Here is a 21,802-nt window from a genome sequence, read left to right on the forward strand (position 1 = left end):
TCAGGGGGGGGCGGGGTTTAGTCCGGAGGGCGGGGTTTAGTCCGGGGGGGCGGGGTTTAGTCTGGGGGCAGGGTTTAGTCCAGGGGGCGTGGTTTAGTCCGGGGGGCGGGGTTAAGTTCGGGGGGCGGGGTTTAGTCAGGGGGGCGGGTTTTAGTCCGGGGGGGCGGGGTTTAGTCAGGGGGGCGGGTTTTAGTCCGGGGGGCGGGGTTTAGCCCGGAGGGCGGGGTTTAGTCCGGGGGCGGGGTTTAGTCCGGGGGGGCGGGGTTTAGTCCGGGGGGGCGCGGTTTAGTCCGGGGGGGCGGGGTTTAGTCCGGGGGGCGGGGTTTATTCCGGAGGGCGGGGTTTAGTCCGGGTGGGCGGGGTTTAGTCCGGAGGGCGGGGTTTACCGGGGCCCCGCCTCCTCCCCAGGCCCAGTCGCCATGGCCGGAGACAGGCTGGAGTTTGGGGCCGCGGCCTGTGCCGAGTCCGGGCCCCCGTCCCCGCCGCCGATGACCGGGCCGCCGAGCGGGCTCTCCCGGTGCCGGTGCGGACTGACGGTGGAGCCGGTGCTGTTTCTCGCCACCCTGGCGCTGGCTCTGGCGGCCCCGCTCAGCACCCAGTACATCTACCGCACCCTGAGCGCCGAGCGCGGCCTCAGCGGCAACCGGAGCCGCGGCTGTAACTGGACGGCGGAGGAGCAGGTGAGGCCGCGGCTCCGGCCGGCGATCGCCGGATAATCCCGGGGGACCGGGAGTGGGTGACCGGGCACTCGGCCCCGCCATCCAGTCAGATCATTGGCTGATTCCACCTTCCCGCTCGATCCCCACAGTCGATCCCAGCCTTCATCTCCCTCGCCTGTGTCAGAGGTTGTGGGTCCCAGTGCAGTACTGAGTGAGCGCCGCACTGTCGGAGGGGCGGTACTGAGGGAGCGCCGCACTGTCGGAGGGGCGGTACTGAGGGAGCGCCGCACTGTCGGAGGGGCGGTACTGAGGGAGCGCCGCACTGTCGGAGGGGCGGTACTGAGGGAGCGCCGCACTGTCGGAGGGGCGGTACTGAGGGAGCGCCGCACTGTCGGAGGGGCGGTTCTGAGGGAGCGCCGCACTGTCGGAGGGGCGGTACTGAGGGAGCGCCGCACTGTCGGAGGGGCGGTACTGAGGGAGCGCCGCACTGTCGGAGGGCCGGAACTGAGGGAGCGCCGCACTGTCGGAGGAGCGGTACTGAGGGAGCGCCGCACTGTCGGAGGGGCGGTACTGAGGGAGCGCCGCACTGTCGGAGGGGCGGTACTGAGGGAGCGCCGCACTGTCGGAGGGGCGGTACTGAGGGAGCGCCGCACTGTCGGAGGGGCGGTACTGAGGGAGCGCCGCACTGTCGGAGGGGCGGTACTGAGGGAGCGCCGCACTGTCGGAGGGGCGGTACTGAGGGAGCGCCGCACTGTCGGAGGGGCGGTACTGAGGGAGCGCCGCACTGTCGGAGGGGCGGTACTGAGGGAGCGCCGCACTGTCGGAGGGGCGGTACTGAGGGAGCACCGCACTGTCGGAGGGGCGGTACTGAGGGAGCGCCGCACTGTCGGAGGGGCGGTACTGAGGGAGCGCCGCACTGTCGGAGGGGCAGTACTGAGGGAGCGCCGCACTGTCGGAGGGGCAGTACTGAGGGAGCGCCGCACTGTCAGAGGGGCAGTACTGAGGGAGCACCGCACTGTCGGAGGGGCGGTACTGAGGGAGCGCCGCACTGTCGGAGGGGCGGTACTGAGGGAGCGCCGCACTGTCGGAGGGGCGGTACTGAGGGAGCGCCGCACTGTCGGAGGGGCGGTACTGAGGGAGCGCCGCACTGTCGGAGGGGCGGTACTGAGGGAGCGCCGCACTGTCGGAGGGGCGGTACTGAGGGAGCGCCGCACTGTCGGAGGGGCGGTACTGAGGGAGCGCCGCACTGTCGGAGGGGCGGTACTGAGGGAGCGCCGCACTGTCGGAGGGGCAGGACTGAGGGAGTGCTGCACTGTCGGAGGTGCTGTCTCTCGTCTGCCCCCTCAGGTGGGCGTAAAAGACCCTATTTTGAAGAAGCAGGGAAGTTCTCCCCGGTGACCTGGGCCAATATTTATTCCTCAACCAACAAAACAAAAAAAATCATTATCTGGTCATTATCACATTGCTGTTTGTGGGAGTTAGCTGTGCGCAAATTGGTGCCGCGTTTCCTACGTTACAGCAGTGACTACACTCCAAAAAGTGAAGAAATTTCTCCTCATCTAAGTATTAAATGGCTGACCCCTTATTCTGAGGACGGATATACTTGCCTTAGAGGCAGTTCAACAAAGGTTCACTAGATTGATTCCTGGGATGAGAGGGCTGTCCTATGAGGAGAGATTGTGTAGAATGGGCCGATACTCTCTGGAGTTTAGAAGAATGAGAGGTGATCTCATTAAAACATACAAGATTCTGAGGGGGATTGACAGGGTAGATGCTGACAGGTTGTTTCCCCTGGCTGGAGAATCTAGAACCAGGGGTCAGTCCCAGGATAAGGGGTCGGCCATTTAGGACTCAGACAAGGAGGAATTTCTTCACTCCGAGGGTTGTGAATCTTTGGAATTCTCTGCCCCAGAGGGCTGTGGAGACTCGGTCGTTGAGTATATTCAAGACTGAGATCGATAGATTTTTGGACTCCAGGGGAATCAAGGGATATGGAGATTGGGCGGGAAAGTGGAGTTGAGGTCGGTGATCAGCCATTATTGAATGGCGGAGCAGGCTCGAGGGGCCGAATGGCCGACTCCTGCTCCTCGTTCTCATGCTCTCTCCCAGCACCAGCCCACACCTCCCTCACCCCCACCCCCAGTGGCTCTGGAACAGGGTGATCAATGAATTTTCTAAACCGAATCCGAGGAGACACTGGGTGGGAGCACAGCAAAGTAGCCAGGACAGAAAATGTAGGTTTTGCAGCGTAGCAAGGCAAAAATTGTTAGCATCCTATGTGTGATCAGTGGCACAGATACACTACAAATGCAAAACAAAATGTGCATAATATTACCGCGGATGTGACGTTACACTATTGAAGCGCATTCAGACACCGTTTATAAATAATACAGTAACACTGCTCAGGAACATCAGTTTTTCGTACCCACTGACGGTCTGTTCAGAAAATCTTTCTTTATATCAGTGTCCAAGTCATGTATTTTTCACAGATTTTTTACTGATTGCTGTGCTATCTCCACGTTTAAAGAAAACCAGCATGACGACTTTGTTGCTTCTGTTCGTGGATTACCCGTGGAGATTAACCTCCATCGACCATCACTAGTCTCTGACCGTTTGCCCATGTTCCTGTCTTTAGTTTGCACACTGATGACCACAAGTACAACCAAACAGCATCCAGCGTTAGTTCCAAGCTCTCTCTACACTGACGGACACCCAGCTCTCCCTCGCCACTGCCTCTCAACACTTCCACTGCCCTGGTGTTGTCAGATTGCTCGTCTGACACCCAATCCCGAATGAGCCATAAATTCTTCAAGAAATCATTGGAAACATAGAAGATAGGAGCAGGAGTAGGCCATTCGGCCCCTCGAGCCTGCTCCGCCATTCAATGAGATCATGGCTGATCATCCAAATTCAGTACCCTGTCCCTGCCTTCTCCCCATACCCCTTGATCCCTTTAGCCTTAAGAAATATTTCTAACTCCTTGAATATATTTAATGAATTAGCCTCAACTGCCTTCTGTGGTAGAGAATTCCACAGGTTCACCACTCTCTGGGTGAAGAAATTCCTCCTCATCTCTGCCCTAAATGGCTTACCCCTTATCTTTAGACTGTGGCCCCTGGTTCTGGACTCCCCCGCCATCGGGATCATCCTTCCTGCATCTAGTCTGTCTAGTCCTGTTCGAATTTTATAAGTTTCAATGAAACACCACAAACTCCGTTCCTTGGCCACGATTCCTTCTCTGCTCCCTGGCCACCATCTCCGGTTGAACCAAGTGGCTCATCACCGCAGCGTCCCTGGACTGAACATCCAACTCCATAATCCCCTCCATCACAAGGACCGCCCACTTGCACCTCCGTAACATCGCCCATCTCTGCTCCTGCTCCAGCCCACCTTCCCTCCTGTAGCTTTCAGAATTGTCTCCAGTGTATGTGTGATGGAAATTCCAATGTTCTCGCCAACAACACGTGGAAGGAGCTCACAGACTTGTTTGTCACTAAGATTAAAACGATCTGTTCATCTGCCTCTGCCACACCCTGCAATCCCCTTGTCCGCCAAGCCAGACCTCTCCCAAGGCTCCCCTGTGCCCTAGCTCTGAACCCATGTCTTTCTCTCGTTTCTCCCTTACCGCCTGCTCTTTCTAAGCGAACGAGACCCACTTCCTGGCTCGCTGGATCCCATTCCCACTAAACCATTGGCCACTGATGTACCACTAGTGTTTATTTTAGTATCACTGCATGCAATCTAAAAACAAAGACGAAAGGACCTAAAAAGTGAATCTGGGCGGTAAATATTGATTAGATAAGATCAAAAAAAATCTACATATGCTAGAAATTTGAAACAGAAACAAACAGCTCAATCAGCAGCTATGAAAATAAATAAATTTTTTGGGACCAGAGTTCTTTAGAACTAGGGGTTGAATAAAGCACATCAATTAGTAAGAACACAACATATCCAAGTACTTAAAAGATACTGGTTAATTAAACTTACTTTCTTAAAATTGGCGCGCTGTCAGTTCCGCCATCAGTCACCCGTCACTGCGGTTTGACAGTGTGGTGGCTGGCGCCCCCAGTATGTCACCAAACATCAGCCGCTCCTGCGATAACCGATTATAGTGTACTGTGTTTGGATGTAACTAAGTGGGGGCAACTTTTAACATTTATTTTCCTAAACCTGTAGGCCAGAGTTCTTGTTTATTGCCTGAAAACTATTTTACATTTAATCACTGAACATTTTGTTCAGGGACGAGTTTCCAGAACCGGGGACTCTTCCGGGGGTCATTGTTTGCCCGGGGACACCGTACCTCATCCGGGGATGTACGGTCAGCCTAATCAATGCAGAGTAATAACACAGAATAATCAGTAAATTAACACACAATAATGAATGCATACAGCATCAATAAATAACGCAGAATCATCAATAAATATAGAATAATCAGCAAAGAATAGTCAACTAAAGACAGTATATTCATTAAATAAAAACTCTATAACCCTTAAATCGATACAATGTACTTATTAATTAATTATCTTGCATTTACTGATTACAAAGTATTATGTTACCTGCCACCTTGACCCAAGCCTGGATGTTGTCCAGGTCCTGCTGCCTGTGGGCAAAGGTTGTTTCACTATTCCAGGAGGTGTGAATGGGGCTGAGCGAACAGCCCCACTCCTGACTGTTATGGAGGGAAGGTTATTACTGAAGCAGCTGAAGATGGTTGGGCCTAGGACACTGCCCCTGAGATATCTCCTGCAGCGATGTCCTGGGGCTGAGATGATTGGCCTCCGACGACTACAACCAGCTTCCTCTGCGTAAGAATCATAGAAATTCACGGCACAGAAGGAGGCCATTCAGTATGACTCCAGCCACTGGAGGGTTTTCCCTTTGATCCCCATTGACCTCCGTTTTGCTCGGGCTCCTTGATGCAGCACTCGGTCAAATGCTGCCTTGATCTCAAGGGCAACTACTCCCTTTGAGGGAGCCAGTGTTGAAAGAAATCAAGTTTGGATTGGTGATGGATGAATATCTATCCTGGGAGTAGGGTAATTGCATTTGGATTGGCCAACACAAGAGATCTAGTCGCGGACCAACAAAATCAAGTTTGGAGTGGTTAAGGCCAGAGATCTGTTGTAGAACTAAGGCCGTTGAGTTGGGATTGGTTAAGGCCAGAGATCTCTTGTAGGATGGGCAGTTGAGTTGGGATTGGTTGAGGCCAAAGATCTATTGGAAGGAGTCTCCTGAAAGTGATTTTGTGATTTCCCTTCTAGGAGATAGAAGTGTTGACTTCGCACTGGAACCTGTACATTAACCTGGGGGGTTTTGCTGTGGGACTGTTCTCGGTAACGCTGCTCGGACCATGGAGTGACCGCGTGGGCCGCCGGCCTATCCTAATCATGCCCGCCATTGGCTTGGCACTGCAGTCGGCAGTCTACATCATCGTCATGTACCAGAAGCTGCCGGTCAGCTACTTTCTGATTGGTCGCCTACTGAGTGGACTTCTAGGGGATTTCAACACCATCCTGGTTGGGTGCTTCTCGTACATCGCGGACGTCAGCGACAAGCAGTCGCGCACGTTCCGCGTTGCTGTGCTGGAGGCCTGCCTGGGGATGGCGGGAATGTTGGGCAGTATTATCGGAGGGCAGTGGAGTAAGGCTCAAGGTTTCATCAACCCCTTCTGGCTGGTGTTGGCGCTGAACCTGGCCACTGCCGCCTACGCCTTCGCCTTCGTTAGCGAGTCTGTGACCGTGAACGGACCGGGAAAACTGTTCACAACAGAGCATTACAGATCGGTATACCAGCTGTACTCCGCTGGAAGGGAGACTGGTCGCAGGCACCGCCTCTGGCTCTACGCACTCTCCCTCTTTGTAGTGGTGACGGTGCATTTTGGAGTCAAGGACATTCTGGTCATCTTCGAGCTCAGCTCACCCTTGTGCTGGGAATCCGATCTGATTGGCTACGGCTCGGCAGTGGAGCACTTGACCTACCTGAGCAGCCTGGTGGGACTGAAGGTGATGCAACCTTGCATTGAGGACAGCTGGATCGCGGAGATCGGGCTGGTGTCCAACATGGCAGGTCTGGTGGTCTTCTCACTGGCCGCGACCAGCCCTCTCATGTTCACAGGTATGTCTGCCAGCTTGGGATCGAATGCGCATTTACTATCAGACCGATGGCGCCCGAGGTGATAGAGCGTTGGCTTGCTCCTGAGATTCCCAACACCACACACTGGAACTTGTCTGGGCCACCAAGGTGGGGCAACAAACCATTGAAGGGTCAACACTCTCAATCTTGCACCACCTAACAGTCAGTTGAGGAGAAGCACCAGATATTGGCCTAGACATCTCTCCTGGAGACCGATAAGTGGCATGAACTCTGTTCTCTCGCCATAGACTCCATCCCTCTCCCTGGCAACTATCTGAGGCTGAACCAGACTGCTCAATACCTTGGCATCCTATTCAACCCCGAGATGAGCTTCCGGCCACACATCCGCACACTCACCAAGACCGCCTACTTCCACCTCCATAACATCGCCCGACTCCGCCCCTACCTCAGCTCATCCGCTGCTGAAACCCTCATCCATGCCCTTGTCTCCTCCAGACTCGACTATTCCAACGCTCTCCTGGCCGGCCTCCCATCCCCCACTCTCCATAAAACTCCAGCTCGTCCATAAACTCTGCTGCCCCGTGTCCTAACTCGCACCGAGTCCCGTTCACCCATCACCCCTGTGCTTTCTGACTGACATTGACTCCTGGTTAAGCAACGCCTCGATTTTAAAATTCTCATCCTTGCTTTCAAATCCCTCCATGGCCTCGCTCCTCTCTATCTCTGTAACCTCCTCCAGCCCCACAACCCTCCCGAGATCTCTCAACTCCTCCAGTTCTGGCCTCTTGCACATCCCCGATTTCCATGGCTCCACCATTGGCGGCCGTGCCTTCAGCCGCCTGGGCCCCGAGCTCTGGAATTCCCTCCCTAAACCTCTCCGTCTCTCTCGCCTCCTTTAAAACGCTCCTTAAAACCAACCAATTTCACCTGTTCTAATTTCTCCTTTTGTGGCTCGGTGTCACATTTTGTTTGATAATCATTCCTGTGAAGCACCCTGGGACATTTTACTATGTCAAAGGCGCTGTATAAATGTAAGTTGTTGTTGAAGAAAACTTTAAAAGCCAACTAGGAAATAATCCAAAAAAGTGAAGTTTAGTTCTCCACCAACACCCTTCATGTCTACCACTGCTGACTGATTCCTTGTCCAGAGTCAAGTTGTGGACGCTCTAGCACAGTGAGATTGTTTTAAATTAGTGATGTTCTGGTGCGGAGATGATGTATTATATTATTCAGCCCATTTTCTCGTTCCCCCTTTCCCCAGGATATGGTCTGCGGTTTCTTGCCATGGCCACTACACCCGTGATAAGAGCCAAGTTGTCAAAGTTGGCAGAGGCGACGGAGCAAGGTAAGAGCGAGGGGATGCAGTCACGAGGGGCACTTATGCAACCCACGAAGAATGGTTTGTTCCCACTGGAGCGCTTAACCTACTTTATAGACTTAAATAAAGTTGAGATGTTAAGCAGTTGTGTGTGCCAGCAGGGATCTGTGAACTAGGTCACCAGACCTAAATCTTGGCTAGCTCCCTTGCTTTACCGGCCCAAAGGTTTAAAGGACACAGCTGTTAAGCTGCTGGCTGATAGAGTGAAACCGGCCGAGCGCAGAGTGACCGCACATCCATTGTAACTCCTATAAAGAAAGAGCTGGTACAACGCCTTTCACAACCTCAGGACGTCCCAAAGTGTTTACAGACAATGAAGTACTTTTGAGGTAATCAGTGGGTCGCTCTCTTGCCTGAGTCAGAAGGTCGTGCGTTCAAACCCAACTCCAGGGTCTTGAGCACACAAATTAGGCTGACACTCCAGTGCAGTACTGAGGGAGCGCCGCACTGTCGGAGGGGCAGTACTGAGGGAACGTTGCACTGTTGGTGACGTAGTACTGAGGGCGTGCTGCACTGTCGGAGGGGCAGTACTGAGGGCGTGCTGCACTGTCGGAGGGGCAGTACTGAGGGCGTGCTGCACTGTCGGAGGGGCGATACTGAGGGAGTGCCGCACGGTTGGCGGGGCAGTACTGAGGGATTGCTGCACTGTCGGAGGGGCAGTACTGAGGGAGTGCTGCACTGTCGGAGGTGCAGTATTGAGGGAACGCTGCACTGTTGGTGGGGCAGTACTGAGGGAGCGCCGCAATGTCGGAGGGGCAGTACTGAGGGAGTGCTGCATTGTCGGAGGGGCGGTACTGAGGGAGTGCCGCACTGTCGAAGGGGCAGTACTGAGGGAGTGTTGCACTGTCGGTAGGGCAGTACTGAGGGAGCGCTGCACTGTCAGAGGGGCAGTATTGAAGGAACGCTGCACTGTTGGTGGGTCAGTACTGAGGGAGCGCTGCACTGTCGGAGGGGCGGTACTGAAGGAGTGCTGCACTGTCGGGGGTGCAGTACTGAGGGAGTTCTGCAGTGTCCGAGGGGTAGTACTGAGGGAGCGCCGCACTGTTGGAGAGGTAGTACTGAGGGAACGCTGCACTGTTGGTGGGGCAGTACTGAAGGAGCGCTGCACTGTCGGAGGGGCAGTATTGAAGGAACGCCACACAGCCTGGATTTCTGTGCTCAAATCTCTGGAGTGGGGCTTGTACCCACAACCTTCTGACTCATAGAGGCGAGAATGCTACTCACTGAACCGCAGCTGACACCTTAAAATTTGAAGGATAGGTGGGTGCAAACCTTCGCTGCCCGCACTGCCAGTGTGACCGCTGCGCCTGTCCAAATCTGAAACCAGGCATTGTGACGGTCGTGAGGTAACCTCAGAAAATTGGATGCCAATAGCGCTCACTGATTCTGATCTTCGTGACTAAACCATTCGGACGTAGACTGTGCCCCTTTGAGATAAGCTGGGCGTGGAGGGTTTTGGCAGGGTTTGGGAGCAGGGTGATCATTGTGGCACTGCCATGTGGAATGACTTTCCTAAAGATGTGTAAACACAAGCTGCAGCTGCTGATGTCCTTGGCTGGAAAACACTTGAGGCATAAAGTATTTATCAGTCATGCCGAACAAAGGTTGTTTGCTTTTTTGCAGAGCTGACTTTGTACCGATCAAGACATTGATTGGGAACTCATAAACTCAAGGTCCACTGAGAATCGAGACTGTGTGTGTGTGGGGGGGGGGGGGCGGGGCGGGTGTGCGGGGCAGGGGGCTCGTGACACAAACACCCCGGCCACTTCCAACACCAAGCGATTGAGGGGAGGGGGCACATGTCAGGGATTGGGGTGCACTCGTCTCACCTCCATCATGGAGGACGGGCTGAACTCCAGTCACACGAAGCACTGGCCCCGCCCGGGCTGTGCGGATTCATCAGATCTGTACCACAGACCTACTTCCCCGCCTGTCATCCCTGACCGGATTGGATCGACGGGAAGCTAAGAAGGACCTCAGCGGATTCCTGCCAGTGTGGCAGGGGCACATCCGGGGAGGGGGGTCCTACAGTGTGCGATACCAGTGCCCAGGTTAGGCAAGGGTGAGTGAGGTACGAAGACAAATCGTGATTAGGTGGCGTCGAGAGTGGCCGTCGAAAGCCATAAGTTGGAGGAGGAGAGGGAAAGAAAGAAAGATTAATTTGCATTTCTATAGCGCCTTTACCGACCACCGGACGTCCCAAAGCACTTTACAGCCAATGAAGTACTTTTTGAAGTGTAGTCACTGTTGTAATGCGGGAAACGTGACAGCCAATGTGCGCACAGCAAGCTCCCACAAACAGCAATGTGATAAAGACCAGATCATCTGTTTCAGTGATGTTGGTTGAGGGATAAATATTGGCCAAGACACCGGGGAGAACTCCCCTGCTCTCCTTCAAAATAGTGCCATGGGATCTTTTACATCCACCTGAGAGGGCAGATGGAACCTCGATTTAATGTCTCATTCGAAAGACAGCACCTCCGACAGTGCGGCGCTCCCTCAGTACTGCCCCTCCGACAGTGCAGCACTCCCTCAGTACTGCCCCTCCCACAGTGCAGCGCTCCCTCAGTACTGCCCCTCCGACAGTGCGGCGCTCCCTCAGTACTGCCCCTCCGACAGTGCAGCCCTCCCTCAGCACTGCCCCTCCGACAGTGCAGCACTCCCTCAGCACTGCCCCTCCGACAGTGCGGCGCTCCCTCAGTACTGCCCCTCCGACAGTGCGGCGCTCCCTCAGTACTGCCCCTCCGACAGTGCGGCGCTCCCTCAGTACTGCCCCTCCGACAGTGCGGCGCTCCCTCAGTACTGCCCCTCCGACAGTGCGGCGCTCCCTCAGTACTGCCCCTCCGACAGTGCGGCGCTCCCTCAGTACTGCCCCTCCGACAGTGCGGCGCTCCCTCAGTACTGCCCCTCCGACAGTGCAGCCCTCCCTCAGCAGTGCCCCTCCGACAGTGCAGCACTCCCTCAGCACTGCCCCTCCGACAGTGCGGCGCTCCCTCAGCACTGCCCCTCCGATAGTGCAGCACTCCCTCAGCACTGCCCCTCTGACAGTGCAGCACTCCCTCAGCGCTGCCCCTCCGACAGTGTGGCGCTCCAACTGAGGGAGGTGGGAGGTTAGAGAGTTCAGAGATGCTGGGAGAGAGTGGGACGAGTCTCGGTTTGAGTTTGATGTCCGGTTTCAACACAGTGCATTGGGAGCGAGAGCTGCCCTCGGGTTGTTTTTATCTCTTTGCAAGGATAAGAGCTTACAACAGGTAATGAGGAAACTGGCAGACGATTTTGAATCACTGTTGTTGTGTCTCCAGGTTAGATAAGAGGTAGCTGTTGGTAAAGTTCAAGGCCGTTTCAGGAGAACGTCCCACCTCCCATTCCCGGCCTTTGCTTAGCTGGTTGATCTCGTCGAAAGGCCTCTGGATCCATTGGGTGGGGGCAAGGCTGGAGTTGGCTGATACCCTCCCCAGCTCTCTCAGCCCACCGACTCACTGTCAAGCCTCGCCGATGAGTATTACCTGCAACGTATTGAGGAACCTATACCTTCTAGAGTTTAGAAGAATGAGAGGTGATCTCATTGAAACATAGAAGATTCTGAGGGGGATTGACAGGGTAGATGCTGAGAGGCTGTTTCCCCTGACTGGAGAGTCTAGAACTAGGGGGCATAGTCCCAGGATAAGGGGTCGGCCATTTAGGACTGAGAGGAGGAGAAATTTCTTCACTCAGAGGGTGGTGAATCTTTGGAATTCTCTACCCCAGAGGGCTCTGGATGCTGAATTGTTGAGTATATTCAAGGCTGAGATTGATAGATTTTTGGACTCTCTTAATCAAGGGATATGGGGATCGGGCAGGAAAGTGGAGTTGAGGTCATAGATCAGCCATGATCTTATTGAATGGCGGAGCAGGCTCGAGGGGCCATATGGCCGACTCCTGCTCCTGATTCTTATGGTCTTTTGTACCCAGAGTAACAAAGGAAGGCTGACGCCATTGAACAGTCCCCCAGGAAAGAGCCAAATCTTCAGGAGAGGTACGAATTGAACCTTGGCATGGTCCAGCACCCCACAGGGTAGGACATTCACCCAACTCTGTTTGAACCTAAGGGAGAACGACCTCAGTTATTAAACAATAAATGTTGTGATCTGGAACGCGCTGCCTGAAAGGGCGGTGGAAGCAGATTCAATAATAACTTTCAAAAGGATTAAATACCTGTACTTGAAAAGGAGAAATGTGCAGGGCTCTGGGGAAAGAGCAGGGGCAGTGGGACTAATGGGAGAGCCGGCACAGGCACGGTGGGCTGAATGGCCTCCTGTGCTGTGTGATTCTATGAAATGCACAGGGAAGTTTTGCTCTGTGTACTACACCTAATAAAATTGTCAAGATATTGATGAAGACAAATATTCCCGACAGCAAACTAAATCCTGCCAGTTCTCTTGGGGTTCAGTGGGAGCCCATGAACTCCCAGCTCCGGATTATGATCTCCAGACATTAGTACTACAACATTGCAATTTAGAGCATGGCTCCTCTGTTCTTTATGTGGACTCTTCGCCCGAGCACTGGCTGAATACCAGGACCCCTCTCTGACTACGAACGATCTTGCATTTCTATAGCGCCTTTCACCATCTCGGGACGCCCCAAAGCGCTTTACAGCCAATTAAGTGCAGGCACTGTTGGAATGTAGGGAACATTACAAGGGTACCAGGAGCTCAAGCTCAGGTTTGGCCACGAGGTCACTCCTGAGTCGTCGCATTCAGGTCGATTCCAGCTCCCACAATGGGTGGCGATCAGGAAGATCCCAGGGTCAATCCCTGATCTGGGCTAAATAAGGGAAAAGAAAATTATATTTTTTTCTCCTCGTTACTATTGAGTTTCTCCCAGATTGAGATTGGTTTTGGTGCCTTTCATGGTAGAATAGCAGCAGGAGGAGGCCATTCAGCCCCTCGAGCCTGTTCCACCATTCAGTTAGATCTTGGCTGATCTGTACCTCAACTCCATCTACCCGCCTTTGCCCCATATCCCGTAATACCCACTCCAGAAACATAAAAAACTTAAACCATAAACTCTAGTGCAGTACTGAGGGAGCACTCCGCTGCACTGTCGGGAGGGTCAGTACTGAGGGAGATCTCCACTGCACTGAGAGAGGGGCAGTACTGAGGGAGCGCCGCACTGTTGGAGAGGCAGTACTGAGGGAGCGCTGCACTGTCGAAGCAGCAGTACTGAGGGAGCACTGCACTGTCGGAGGGGCAGTACTGAAGGAGCGCTGCACTGTCGGAGGGGCAGTACTGTGGGAGCGCCGCACTGTGGCAGTACTGAGGGAGCGCCGCAATGTCGGAGGGGCAGTACTGAGGGAATGCCGCACTGTCGGAGGGGCAGTACTGAGGGAGCGCCGCACTGTCGGAGGGGCAGTACTGAGGGAGCGCTGCACTGTCGGAGGAGCAGTATTGAGGAAGCACTGCACTGTTGGAGGGGCAGTACTGAGGGAGTGCTGCACTGTCAGAGGTGCAGTACTGAGGGAGCGCTGCACTGTCGGAGGTGCAGTACTGAGGGAGCGCTGCACTGTCGGAGGTGCAGTACTGAGGGAGCGCCGCACTGTCGGAGGGGCAGTACTGAGGGAGTGCTGCACTGTCAGAGGTGCCGTCTTTCAGATGAGACGTTAAACCGAGGCCCCGTCTGCTCTCAGGTGGATGTAAAAGATCCCATGGCCACTATTTCGAAGAAGAGCAGGGGTGTTCTCCCCGGTGTCCTGGCCAATATCTGTCCCTCAACCAACATCACTATAACAGATTATCTGGTCATTATCACATTGCTGTTTGTGGGAGCTTGCTTTGCGCACATTCGCTTCCGCGTTTCCTACATTACAACAGTGACTACACTTCAAAAAGTGCTTCTTTGGCTGTAAAGCGCTTTGGGATGCCCTGAGGTCGTGAAAGGCGCTATAGAAATGCAAGCCTTTCCTTTATACCCTTACCTAACAATCATCCATATCAATTCTGAAATTTTCATTTGACCCCCAGCCTCAACCGCTTTTTGTGGGGAGAGAGTTCTAGATTTCAACTCCCCTTTGTGTGAAGAAGTGCTTCCTGACATCACCCCTGAACGGCCTGGCTCTAATGTTAAGGTTCTGCCCCCCTTGTTCTGGACTCCCCCCACCAGAGGATTTAGTTCTAAATGTTCGGCTATTGACACACCTTGTGTAGGGTCGCGCATCAGTTGACTGAACCCATGGAACCGTACCCCAGCCAGCACCTTCAGGAGAAAAGAAAATCAGGAAAAGAATGGGAGGAAGTGCTGTGTAACTGAGATCTCCCATTTTCTCTGTCCAGGAGCTCTGTTTGCCTCGGTGGCATGTGTGGAGAGTGCCTGCTCGCTGACATCCACGGCCGTCTTCAGCTCCTTATATCCTGCTACACTCAACTTCATGAAAGGGTTTTCCTTTCTCTTTGGAGCAGCTTTGCTGCTCATCCCAGCAGCGATTATTGGGTAAGGAACCGAATCATTCCCTGGGTTATTGGGTAAACTGGGATCATCATTCCCTGGGTTATTGGGTAAACTGGGATCATCAATCACTGGGTTATTGGGTAAACTGGGATCATCATTCCCTGGGTTATTGGGTAAACTGGGATCATCATTCCCTAGGTTATTGGGTAAACTGGGATCACCATTCCCTGGGTTATTGGGTAAACTGGGATCATCATTCCCTGGGTTATTGGGTAAACTGGGATCACCATTCCCTGGGTTATTGGGTAAACTGGGATCATCATTCCCTAGGTTATTGGGTAAACTGGGATCACCATTCCCTGGGTTATTGGGTAAACTGGGATCATCATTCCCTGGGTTATTGGGTAAACTGGGATCATCATTCCCTAGGTTATTGGGTAAACTGGGATCACCATTCCCTGGGTTATTGGGTAAACTGGGATCATCATTCCCTAGGTTATTGGGTAAACTGGGATCACCATTCCCTGGGTTATTGGGTAAACTGGGATCACCATTCCCTGGGTTATTGGGTAAACTGGGATCATCATTCCCTGGGTTATTGGGTAAACTGGGATCATCATTCCCTGGGTTATTGGGTAAACTGGGATCATCATTCCCTGGGTTATTGGGTAAACTGGGATCACCATTCCCTGGGTTATTGGGTAAACTGGGATCATCATTCCCTAGGTTATTGGGTAAACTGGGATCACCATTCCCTGGGTTATTGGGTAAACTGGGATCACCATTCCCTGGGTTATTGGGTAAACTGGGATCATCATTCCCTGGGTTATTGGGTAAACTGGGATCATCATTCCCTGGGTTATTGGGTAAACTGGGATCATCATTCCCTGGGTTATTGGGTAAACTGGGATCATCATTCCCTAGGTTATTGGGTAAACTGGGATCATCATTCCCTGGGTTATTGGGTAAACTGGGATCATCATTCCCTGGGTTATTGGGTAAACTGGGATCATCATTCCCTGGGTTATTGGGTAAACTGGGATCATCATTCCCTGGGTTATTGGGTAAACTGGGATCATCAATCGCTGGTTTATTGGGTAAACTGGGATCATCAATCGCTGGTTTATTGGGTAAACTGGGATCATCATTCCCTGGGTTATTGGGTAAACTGGGATCACCATTCCCTGGGTTATTGGGTAAACTGGGATCACCATTCCCTGGGTTATTGGGTAAACTGGGATCATCATTCCCTGGGTTATTGGGTAAACTGGGATCACCATTCCCTGGGTTATTGGGTAAACTGGGATCACCATTCCCTGGGTTATTGGGTAAACTGGGATCATCATTCCCTGGGTTATTGGGTAAACTGGGATCATCAATCGCTGGGTTATTGGGTAAACTGGGATCATCATTCCCTGGGTTATTGGGTAAACTGGGATCATCAATCGCTGGTTTATTGGGTTTTTTGAAAGGGAAATCATGTTTAACAAATTTATTAGAGTTTTTTGAGGATGTAACTAGCAGGGTAGATAAAGGGGAACTAGTGGATGTAGTTTATTTGGATTTTCAAAAGGCATTTGATAAGGTGCCACATAAAGGTTGTTAAGCAAGATATGGGCACATGGGGTTGGGGGTAATAAATTAGCATGGATAGAGGATTGGTTAATGGACAGAAAACAGAGAGTAGGGATAAACAGGTCATTTTCAGGTTGGTGGGCTATAACTAGTGGGGTACCACAAGGATCAGTGCTGGGGCCTCAGCTATTTACAATCTATATTAATGACTTAAATGAAGGGACCGAGTGCAATTTTGCTGACGATACAAAGCTAGGTGGGAAAGTAAGCTGTGAGGAGGACGCAAAGAGCCTGCAAAGGGATATAGACAGGTTAAGCGAGTGGGCAAGAAGGTGGCACATGGAGTATAATGTGGGGAAATGTGAGGTTATTCACTTTGGTAGGAAGAATAGAAAAACAAAATATTTTTCCAATGGTGAGAAACTAGTAAATGTTGGTGTTCAGAGAGATTTAGGTGTCCTCATACAGGAAACACAGAAAGCTAGCATGCAGGTACAGCAAGCAATTAGGAAGGCAAATGGCATGTTGGCCTTTATTGCAAGGGGGCTGGAGTATAAGAGTAAGGAAGTCTTGCTACAATTGTACAGGGCCTTGGTGAGACCACACCTGAAGTACTGTGCACAGTTTTGGTCTCCTTATCTAAGGAAGGACATACTTGCCTTGGAGGCGGTGCAACAAAGGTTCACTAGATTGATTCCTGGGATGCGAGGGTTGACCTATGAGGAGAGATTGAGTAAACTGGGCCGATACTCTCTGGAGTTTAGAAGAATGAGAGGTGATCTCATTGAAACATACAGGATTCTGAGGGGGATCGACAGGGTAGATGCTGAGGGTGTTTCCATTGGCTGGAGTGTCTAGAACTAGGGGTCACAGTCTCAGGATAAGGGGTCAGCCATTTAAGACTGAGATGAGGAGAAATTTCTTCACTCAGAGGGTTGTGAATCTTTGGAATTCTCTACCCCAGAGGGCCGTGGATGCTGAATTGTTGAGTATATTCAAGGCTGAGATCGATAGATTTTTGGACTCTAGGGGAATCGAGGGATATGGGGATCGGGCGGGAAAGTGAAGTTGAGATCGATGATCAGCCATGATCTTATTGAATGGCGGAGCAGGCTCGAGGGGCCGTATGGCCTACTCCTGCTCCTAATTCTTGTGTTCTTAAACAGAGATCATCACTCTCCTGACATGCTTTACCTGTGCAACACCAGGCCAGTGGACTAACCTGTGTACCCGACTGCATGGAATGTGTTACCCCAGCACGGTGCTGTACCGCTATCCCCAGCACGGTGCTGTACCTCTGTCCCCGGCACGGTGCTGTACCTCTGTCCCCAGCAATCCCCAGCACAGTGCTGTACATCTGTCCCCAGTTATCCCCAGCACAGTGCTGTACATCTATCCCCAATGCGCTATTCTACATCTTACACAACTGAAGTTTTCAATGTGCTGTTCTAGGAGGGGCTGAGAGCACAGGATGCATTTTATCAGCGCCCTGTTCTAAGTAATAACCATCAAGATGTTTATCGACTGCTATTAAATCTGTCGGCAGATCTGCTGCAGTGTTATCAAGAGAAGAAGATTCCTAAAATAGAACAGTACTGTCAGCAGTCAGGAGTTGCCTGGCCTGGTGCCATTTGGAGCCGAGTATTTCCTATAAAACACACACAGCAACAACCCCTCATCGCAGCTCTGCACCAGAGATCTCGCCCACGTGAGGGTAGCAGCACAGTCAGGACAGGAGGTTGCAGGCAGTATAACTGGGGTCCTGCCTGGGAATGGAGAGAAAGAGATTGATGGGAGGGGGGATGGAGTGCGCACTGGGGAATGGAGAGAGACTGAGGGGGGGATGAAGTACGGGCTGGGAATGGAGAGAGATAGAGACACTGATGGGAGAGGAGATTGGTGAAGTTCAGCCCAAAGTGCAAACTGATGAGCGTACCTTTCCCAACAGCAGAGGGTTAGAAAAACTTTTTTCCAAAGATAGGAATGGGCCAGGACATAGAGGACATCATGAATCCGAACTTGACAGAGACTGGGAGGCAGAGTGAGTTAGTAATTCACCTCTGGCACCTGAGTTCAAATGCAACCCAGTCAGAGGGAATGAAAATTACATACCACATAAAACTCCCTCTACACTGTCCCATCAAACACTCCCAGGGCAGATACAGCACGGGTTAGAGACAGAGTAAAGCTCCCTCTACACTGTCCCATCAAACAGTCCCAGGGCAGGTACAGCTCGGGTTAGATACAGAGTAAAGCTCCCTCTACACTGTCCCATCAAACACTCCCAGGGCAGGTACAGCACGGGTTAGATAGAGAGTAAAGCTCCCTCTACACTGTCCCATCAAACACTCCCAGGGCAGGTACAGCACGGGTTAGATAGAGAGTAAAGCTCCCTCTACACTGTCCCATCAAACACTCCCAGGGCAGGTACAGCATGGGTTAGATACAGAGTAAAGCTCCCTCTACACTGTCCCATCAAACACTCCCAGGGCAGGTACAACACGGGTTAGATACAGAGTAAAGCTCCATCTACACTGTCCCATCAAACACTCACAGGGTGGGTACAGCACAGGTTAGATACAGAGTAAAGCTCCCTCTACACTGTCCCATCAAACACTCCCAGGGCAGGTACAGCACGGGTTAGATACAGAGTAAAGCTCCCTCTACACTGTCCCATCAAACACTCCCAGGGCAGGTACCACACGGGTTAGATACAGAGTAAAGCTCCCTCTACACTGTCCCATCAAACACTCCCAGGGCAGGTACAGCACGGGTTAGATACAGAGTAAAGCTCCCTCTACACTGTCCCATCAAACACTCCCAGGGCAGGTACAGCACGGGTTAGATACAGAGTAAAGCTCCCTCTACACTGTCCCATCACACACTCCCAGGGCAGGTACAGCACGGGTTAGATACAGAGTAAAGCTCCCTCTACACTGTCCCATCAAACACTCCCAGGGCAGGTACCACACGGGTTAGATACAGAGTAAAGCTCCCTCTACACTGTCCCATCAAACACTCCCAGGGCAGGTACAGCACGGGTTAAATACAGAGTAAAGCTCCCTCTACACTGTCCCATCAAACACTCCCAGGGCAGGTACAGCACGGGGTTAGATACAGAGTAAAGCTCCCTCTACACTGTCCCATCAAACACTCCCGGGGCAGGTACAACACGGGTTAGATACAGAGTAAAGCTCCCTCTACACTGTCCCATCAAACACTCCCAGGGCAGGTACAGCACGGGTTAGATACAGAGTAAAGCTCCCTCTACACTGTCCCATCAAACACTCCCGGGGCAGGTACAACACGGGTTAGATACAGAGTAAAGCTCCCTCTACACTGTCCCATCAAACACTCCCAGGGCAGGTACAGCACGGGTTAGATACAGAGTAAAGCTCCCTCTACACTGTCCCATCAAACACTCCCGGGGCAGGTACAACACGGGTTAGATACAGAGTAAAGCTCCCTCTACACTGTCCCATCAAACACTCCCAGGGCAGGTACAGCACAGGTTAGATACAGAGTAAAGCTCCCTCTACACTGTCCAATCAAACACACCCAGGGCAGGTACAGCACAGGTTAGATACAGAGTAAAGCTCCCTCTACACTGTCCCATCAAACACTCCCAGGGCAGGTACAGCACGGGGTTAGATACAGAGTAAAGCTCCCTCTACACTGTCCCATCAAACACTCCCAGGGTGGGTACAGCACGGGTCAGATACAGAGTAAAGCTCCCTCTACACTGTCCCATCAAACACTCCCAGGGCAGGTACAGCACGGGTTAGATACAGAGTAAAGCTCCCTCTGCACTGTCCCATCAAACACTCCCAGGGCAGGTACAGCACGGGTTAGATACAGAGTAAAGCTCCCTCTACACTGTCCCATCAAACACTCCCAGGGCAGGTACAGCACGGGTTAGATACAGAGTAAAGATGGGGGCGAATGGGAGTTTTAACAGAAGGGTTTTGACCATGTGCCCTGATTTCTTTTAACAATTGGCTTAATCTTTTTAGAATCGTGCGATGTAGTGAGACGAAGACACAGTACAGCCGATTCGAAGACGCTCCCCAGGTTGTCCCTGTTTCCCTTGAACCCGATGCCGTTGCCAATCAGAACGAGCAAATCTGACAGGAAAGTGTGACTTGCGTCTGCTGCAATTAGTGGGCGTGAGAGCCGGGACCTGTTCTGATTACCTCGCATTTCTTTCCAATCAACGAACCAATTTGAATGCGAGCAACTGCAGCCGGAGCGGGAGATACACCAACACCTGCGGCGACATCACAAGGCCGTGAAATCCATCTGTTGCTCCGTTGTGTATTCGGGTAATTTTACTCATTGGTTTGCCTGCATGGAACTTCAAGTTGCTGGAAGCAAGTAGAATCATACAGCACAGAAGGAGGCCATTCGGCCCATCGTGCCTGTGCTGGCTCTTTGAAAGAGCTCTCCAATTAGTCCCACTCCCCTCTGCTCTTTCCCCCATAACCCTGTAAATTTTTCCTTTTCAAGTATTTATCCAATTCCCTTTTGAAAGTTGCTGTTGAATCTGCTTCCACCGCCCTTTCAGGCAACGCAGTCCAGATCACAACAACTCGCTGGGCCGATTTTTTTCCTGATGTCCCCTCTGGTTCTTTTGCCAATCACCTTAAATCTGTGTCCAGAGGTTACTGACCCTCCTGCCACTGGAAACAGTTTCTCCTTATTTACTCTATCAAAACCCTTCATGATTTTGATCACCTCAGTATTTTGCGCTCTGTCCCCACGCTCTTCTGTCCTTTAGTTTTAGGTAGTCAGTATTTCCTTGTAGATTTCCCATGGCTTTGCTCAAGGATGAAAACGACTGTACAGACTGAGTAGGCCCTTGACTAGGCTCGTGCATAAATTGAGCTCCAGGCTTCTCCAGAGGCCCAGAGCTTGAATTTAAATTCAGTAAATTAAATAAATCTGGAGTAAAAAGCTAGCGTCAGTAATGGTGACCATGAAACTATCGGATTGTTGTAAAATCCATCTGGGTCACTAATGTCCTTCAGGGACGGAAATCTGCCGTCCTTACCCGGTCTGGCCTATATGTGACTCCAGACCCACAGCCATGTGGTTGACTCTTAACTGCCCTCTGAAATGGCCGAGCGAGACACTCGGTTACACCAAACCGCTACAACAAAGTCAGCACTGTGGGTGCACCTTCACCACACGGACTGCAGCGGTTCAAGAAGGCGGCTCACCACCACCTTCTCGAGGGTAATTAGGGATGGGCAATAAATGCTGGCCTTGCCAGCGACACCCACATCCCATGAATGAATAATTTAAATTTTAAGAACTTGGAGCCACCTCAACTGAATTAAGTTAAACTTCGGAAATTGCGAAACGAAATTGAAGAAGGATCAAAATTATTACATAATCATCATTTAAAATTTTTTTTAGTTGATTGTAATTTTGCTGCATGTTGGAAAAGGCGGGGAGAAATATTCAGTGTGCGAGCACTTTCGTCACATCTTAAAGACAAGGAGAGGAAGGTGTTAATGTATTTTAACAGAAAATGTCGCAATTAAACTGATGCTTGGCTCCGTCTCCCTGTGACTCATTCTGTGATGAGGTGAGTTACCTGTTTACACACCGGGCAAGGGTCCAGGCCTGGTTGGCAGGAGGTGAGAGACATTCGAGCACGCAGGCAATGCAG

General features: G+C 52.0%; 1 protein-coding gene across 2 annotated transcripts; it reads left to right on the top strand.

Moving 5' to 3' along the window:
* Window positions 1–367: 367 nt before the first annotated feature.
* slc46a1 (solute carrier family 46 member 1) lies at window positions 368–21,693 on the top strand. 2 transcript variants are annotated; one of them, XM_085964662.1, is made up of 5 exons: window positions 371–680; window positions 5,921–6,773; window positions 8,014–8,097; window positions 14,439–14,595; window positions 20,142–21,693. In XM_085964662.1, the coding sequence occupies exons 1-5, from the start codon at window positions 420–422 to the stop codon at window positions 20,254–20,256; spliced, it is 1,470 nt and encodes a 489-aa protein (XP_085820788.1). In that variant the 5' UTR covers window positions 371–419; the 3' UTR covers window positions 20,257–21,693. The 2 variants fall into 2 exon arrangements, with proteins under 2 accessions (XP_085820789.1, XP_085820788.1); XM_085964663.1 differs by lacking the exon at window positions 14,439–14,595 and having other exon boundaries at window positions 368–680.
* Window positions 21,694–21,802: the final 109 nt, after the last annotated feature.

The sequence above is a fragment of the Somniosus microcephalus genome, chromosome 22 (assembly GCF_052327205.1).
Source record: "Somniosus microcephalus isolate GS21.2 chromosome 22, FLI_Smic_1.0, whole genome shotgun sequence".
In the NCBI taxonomy this organism is placed as follows: Eukaryota; Metazoa; Chordata; class Chondrichthyes; order Squaliformes; family Somniosidae; genus Somniosus; species Somniosus microcephalus.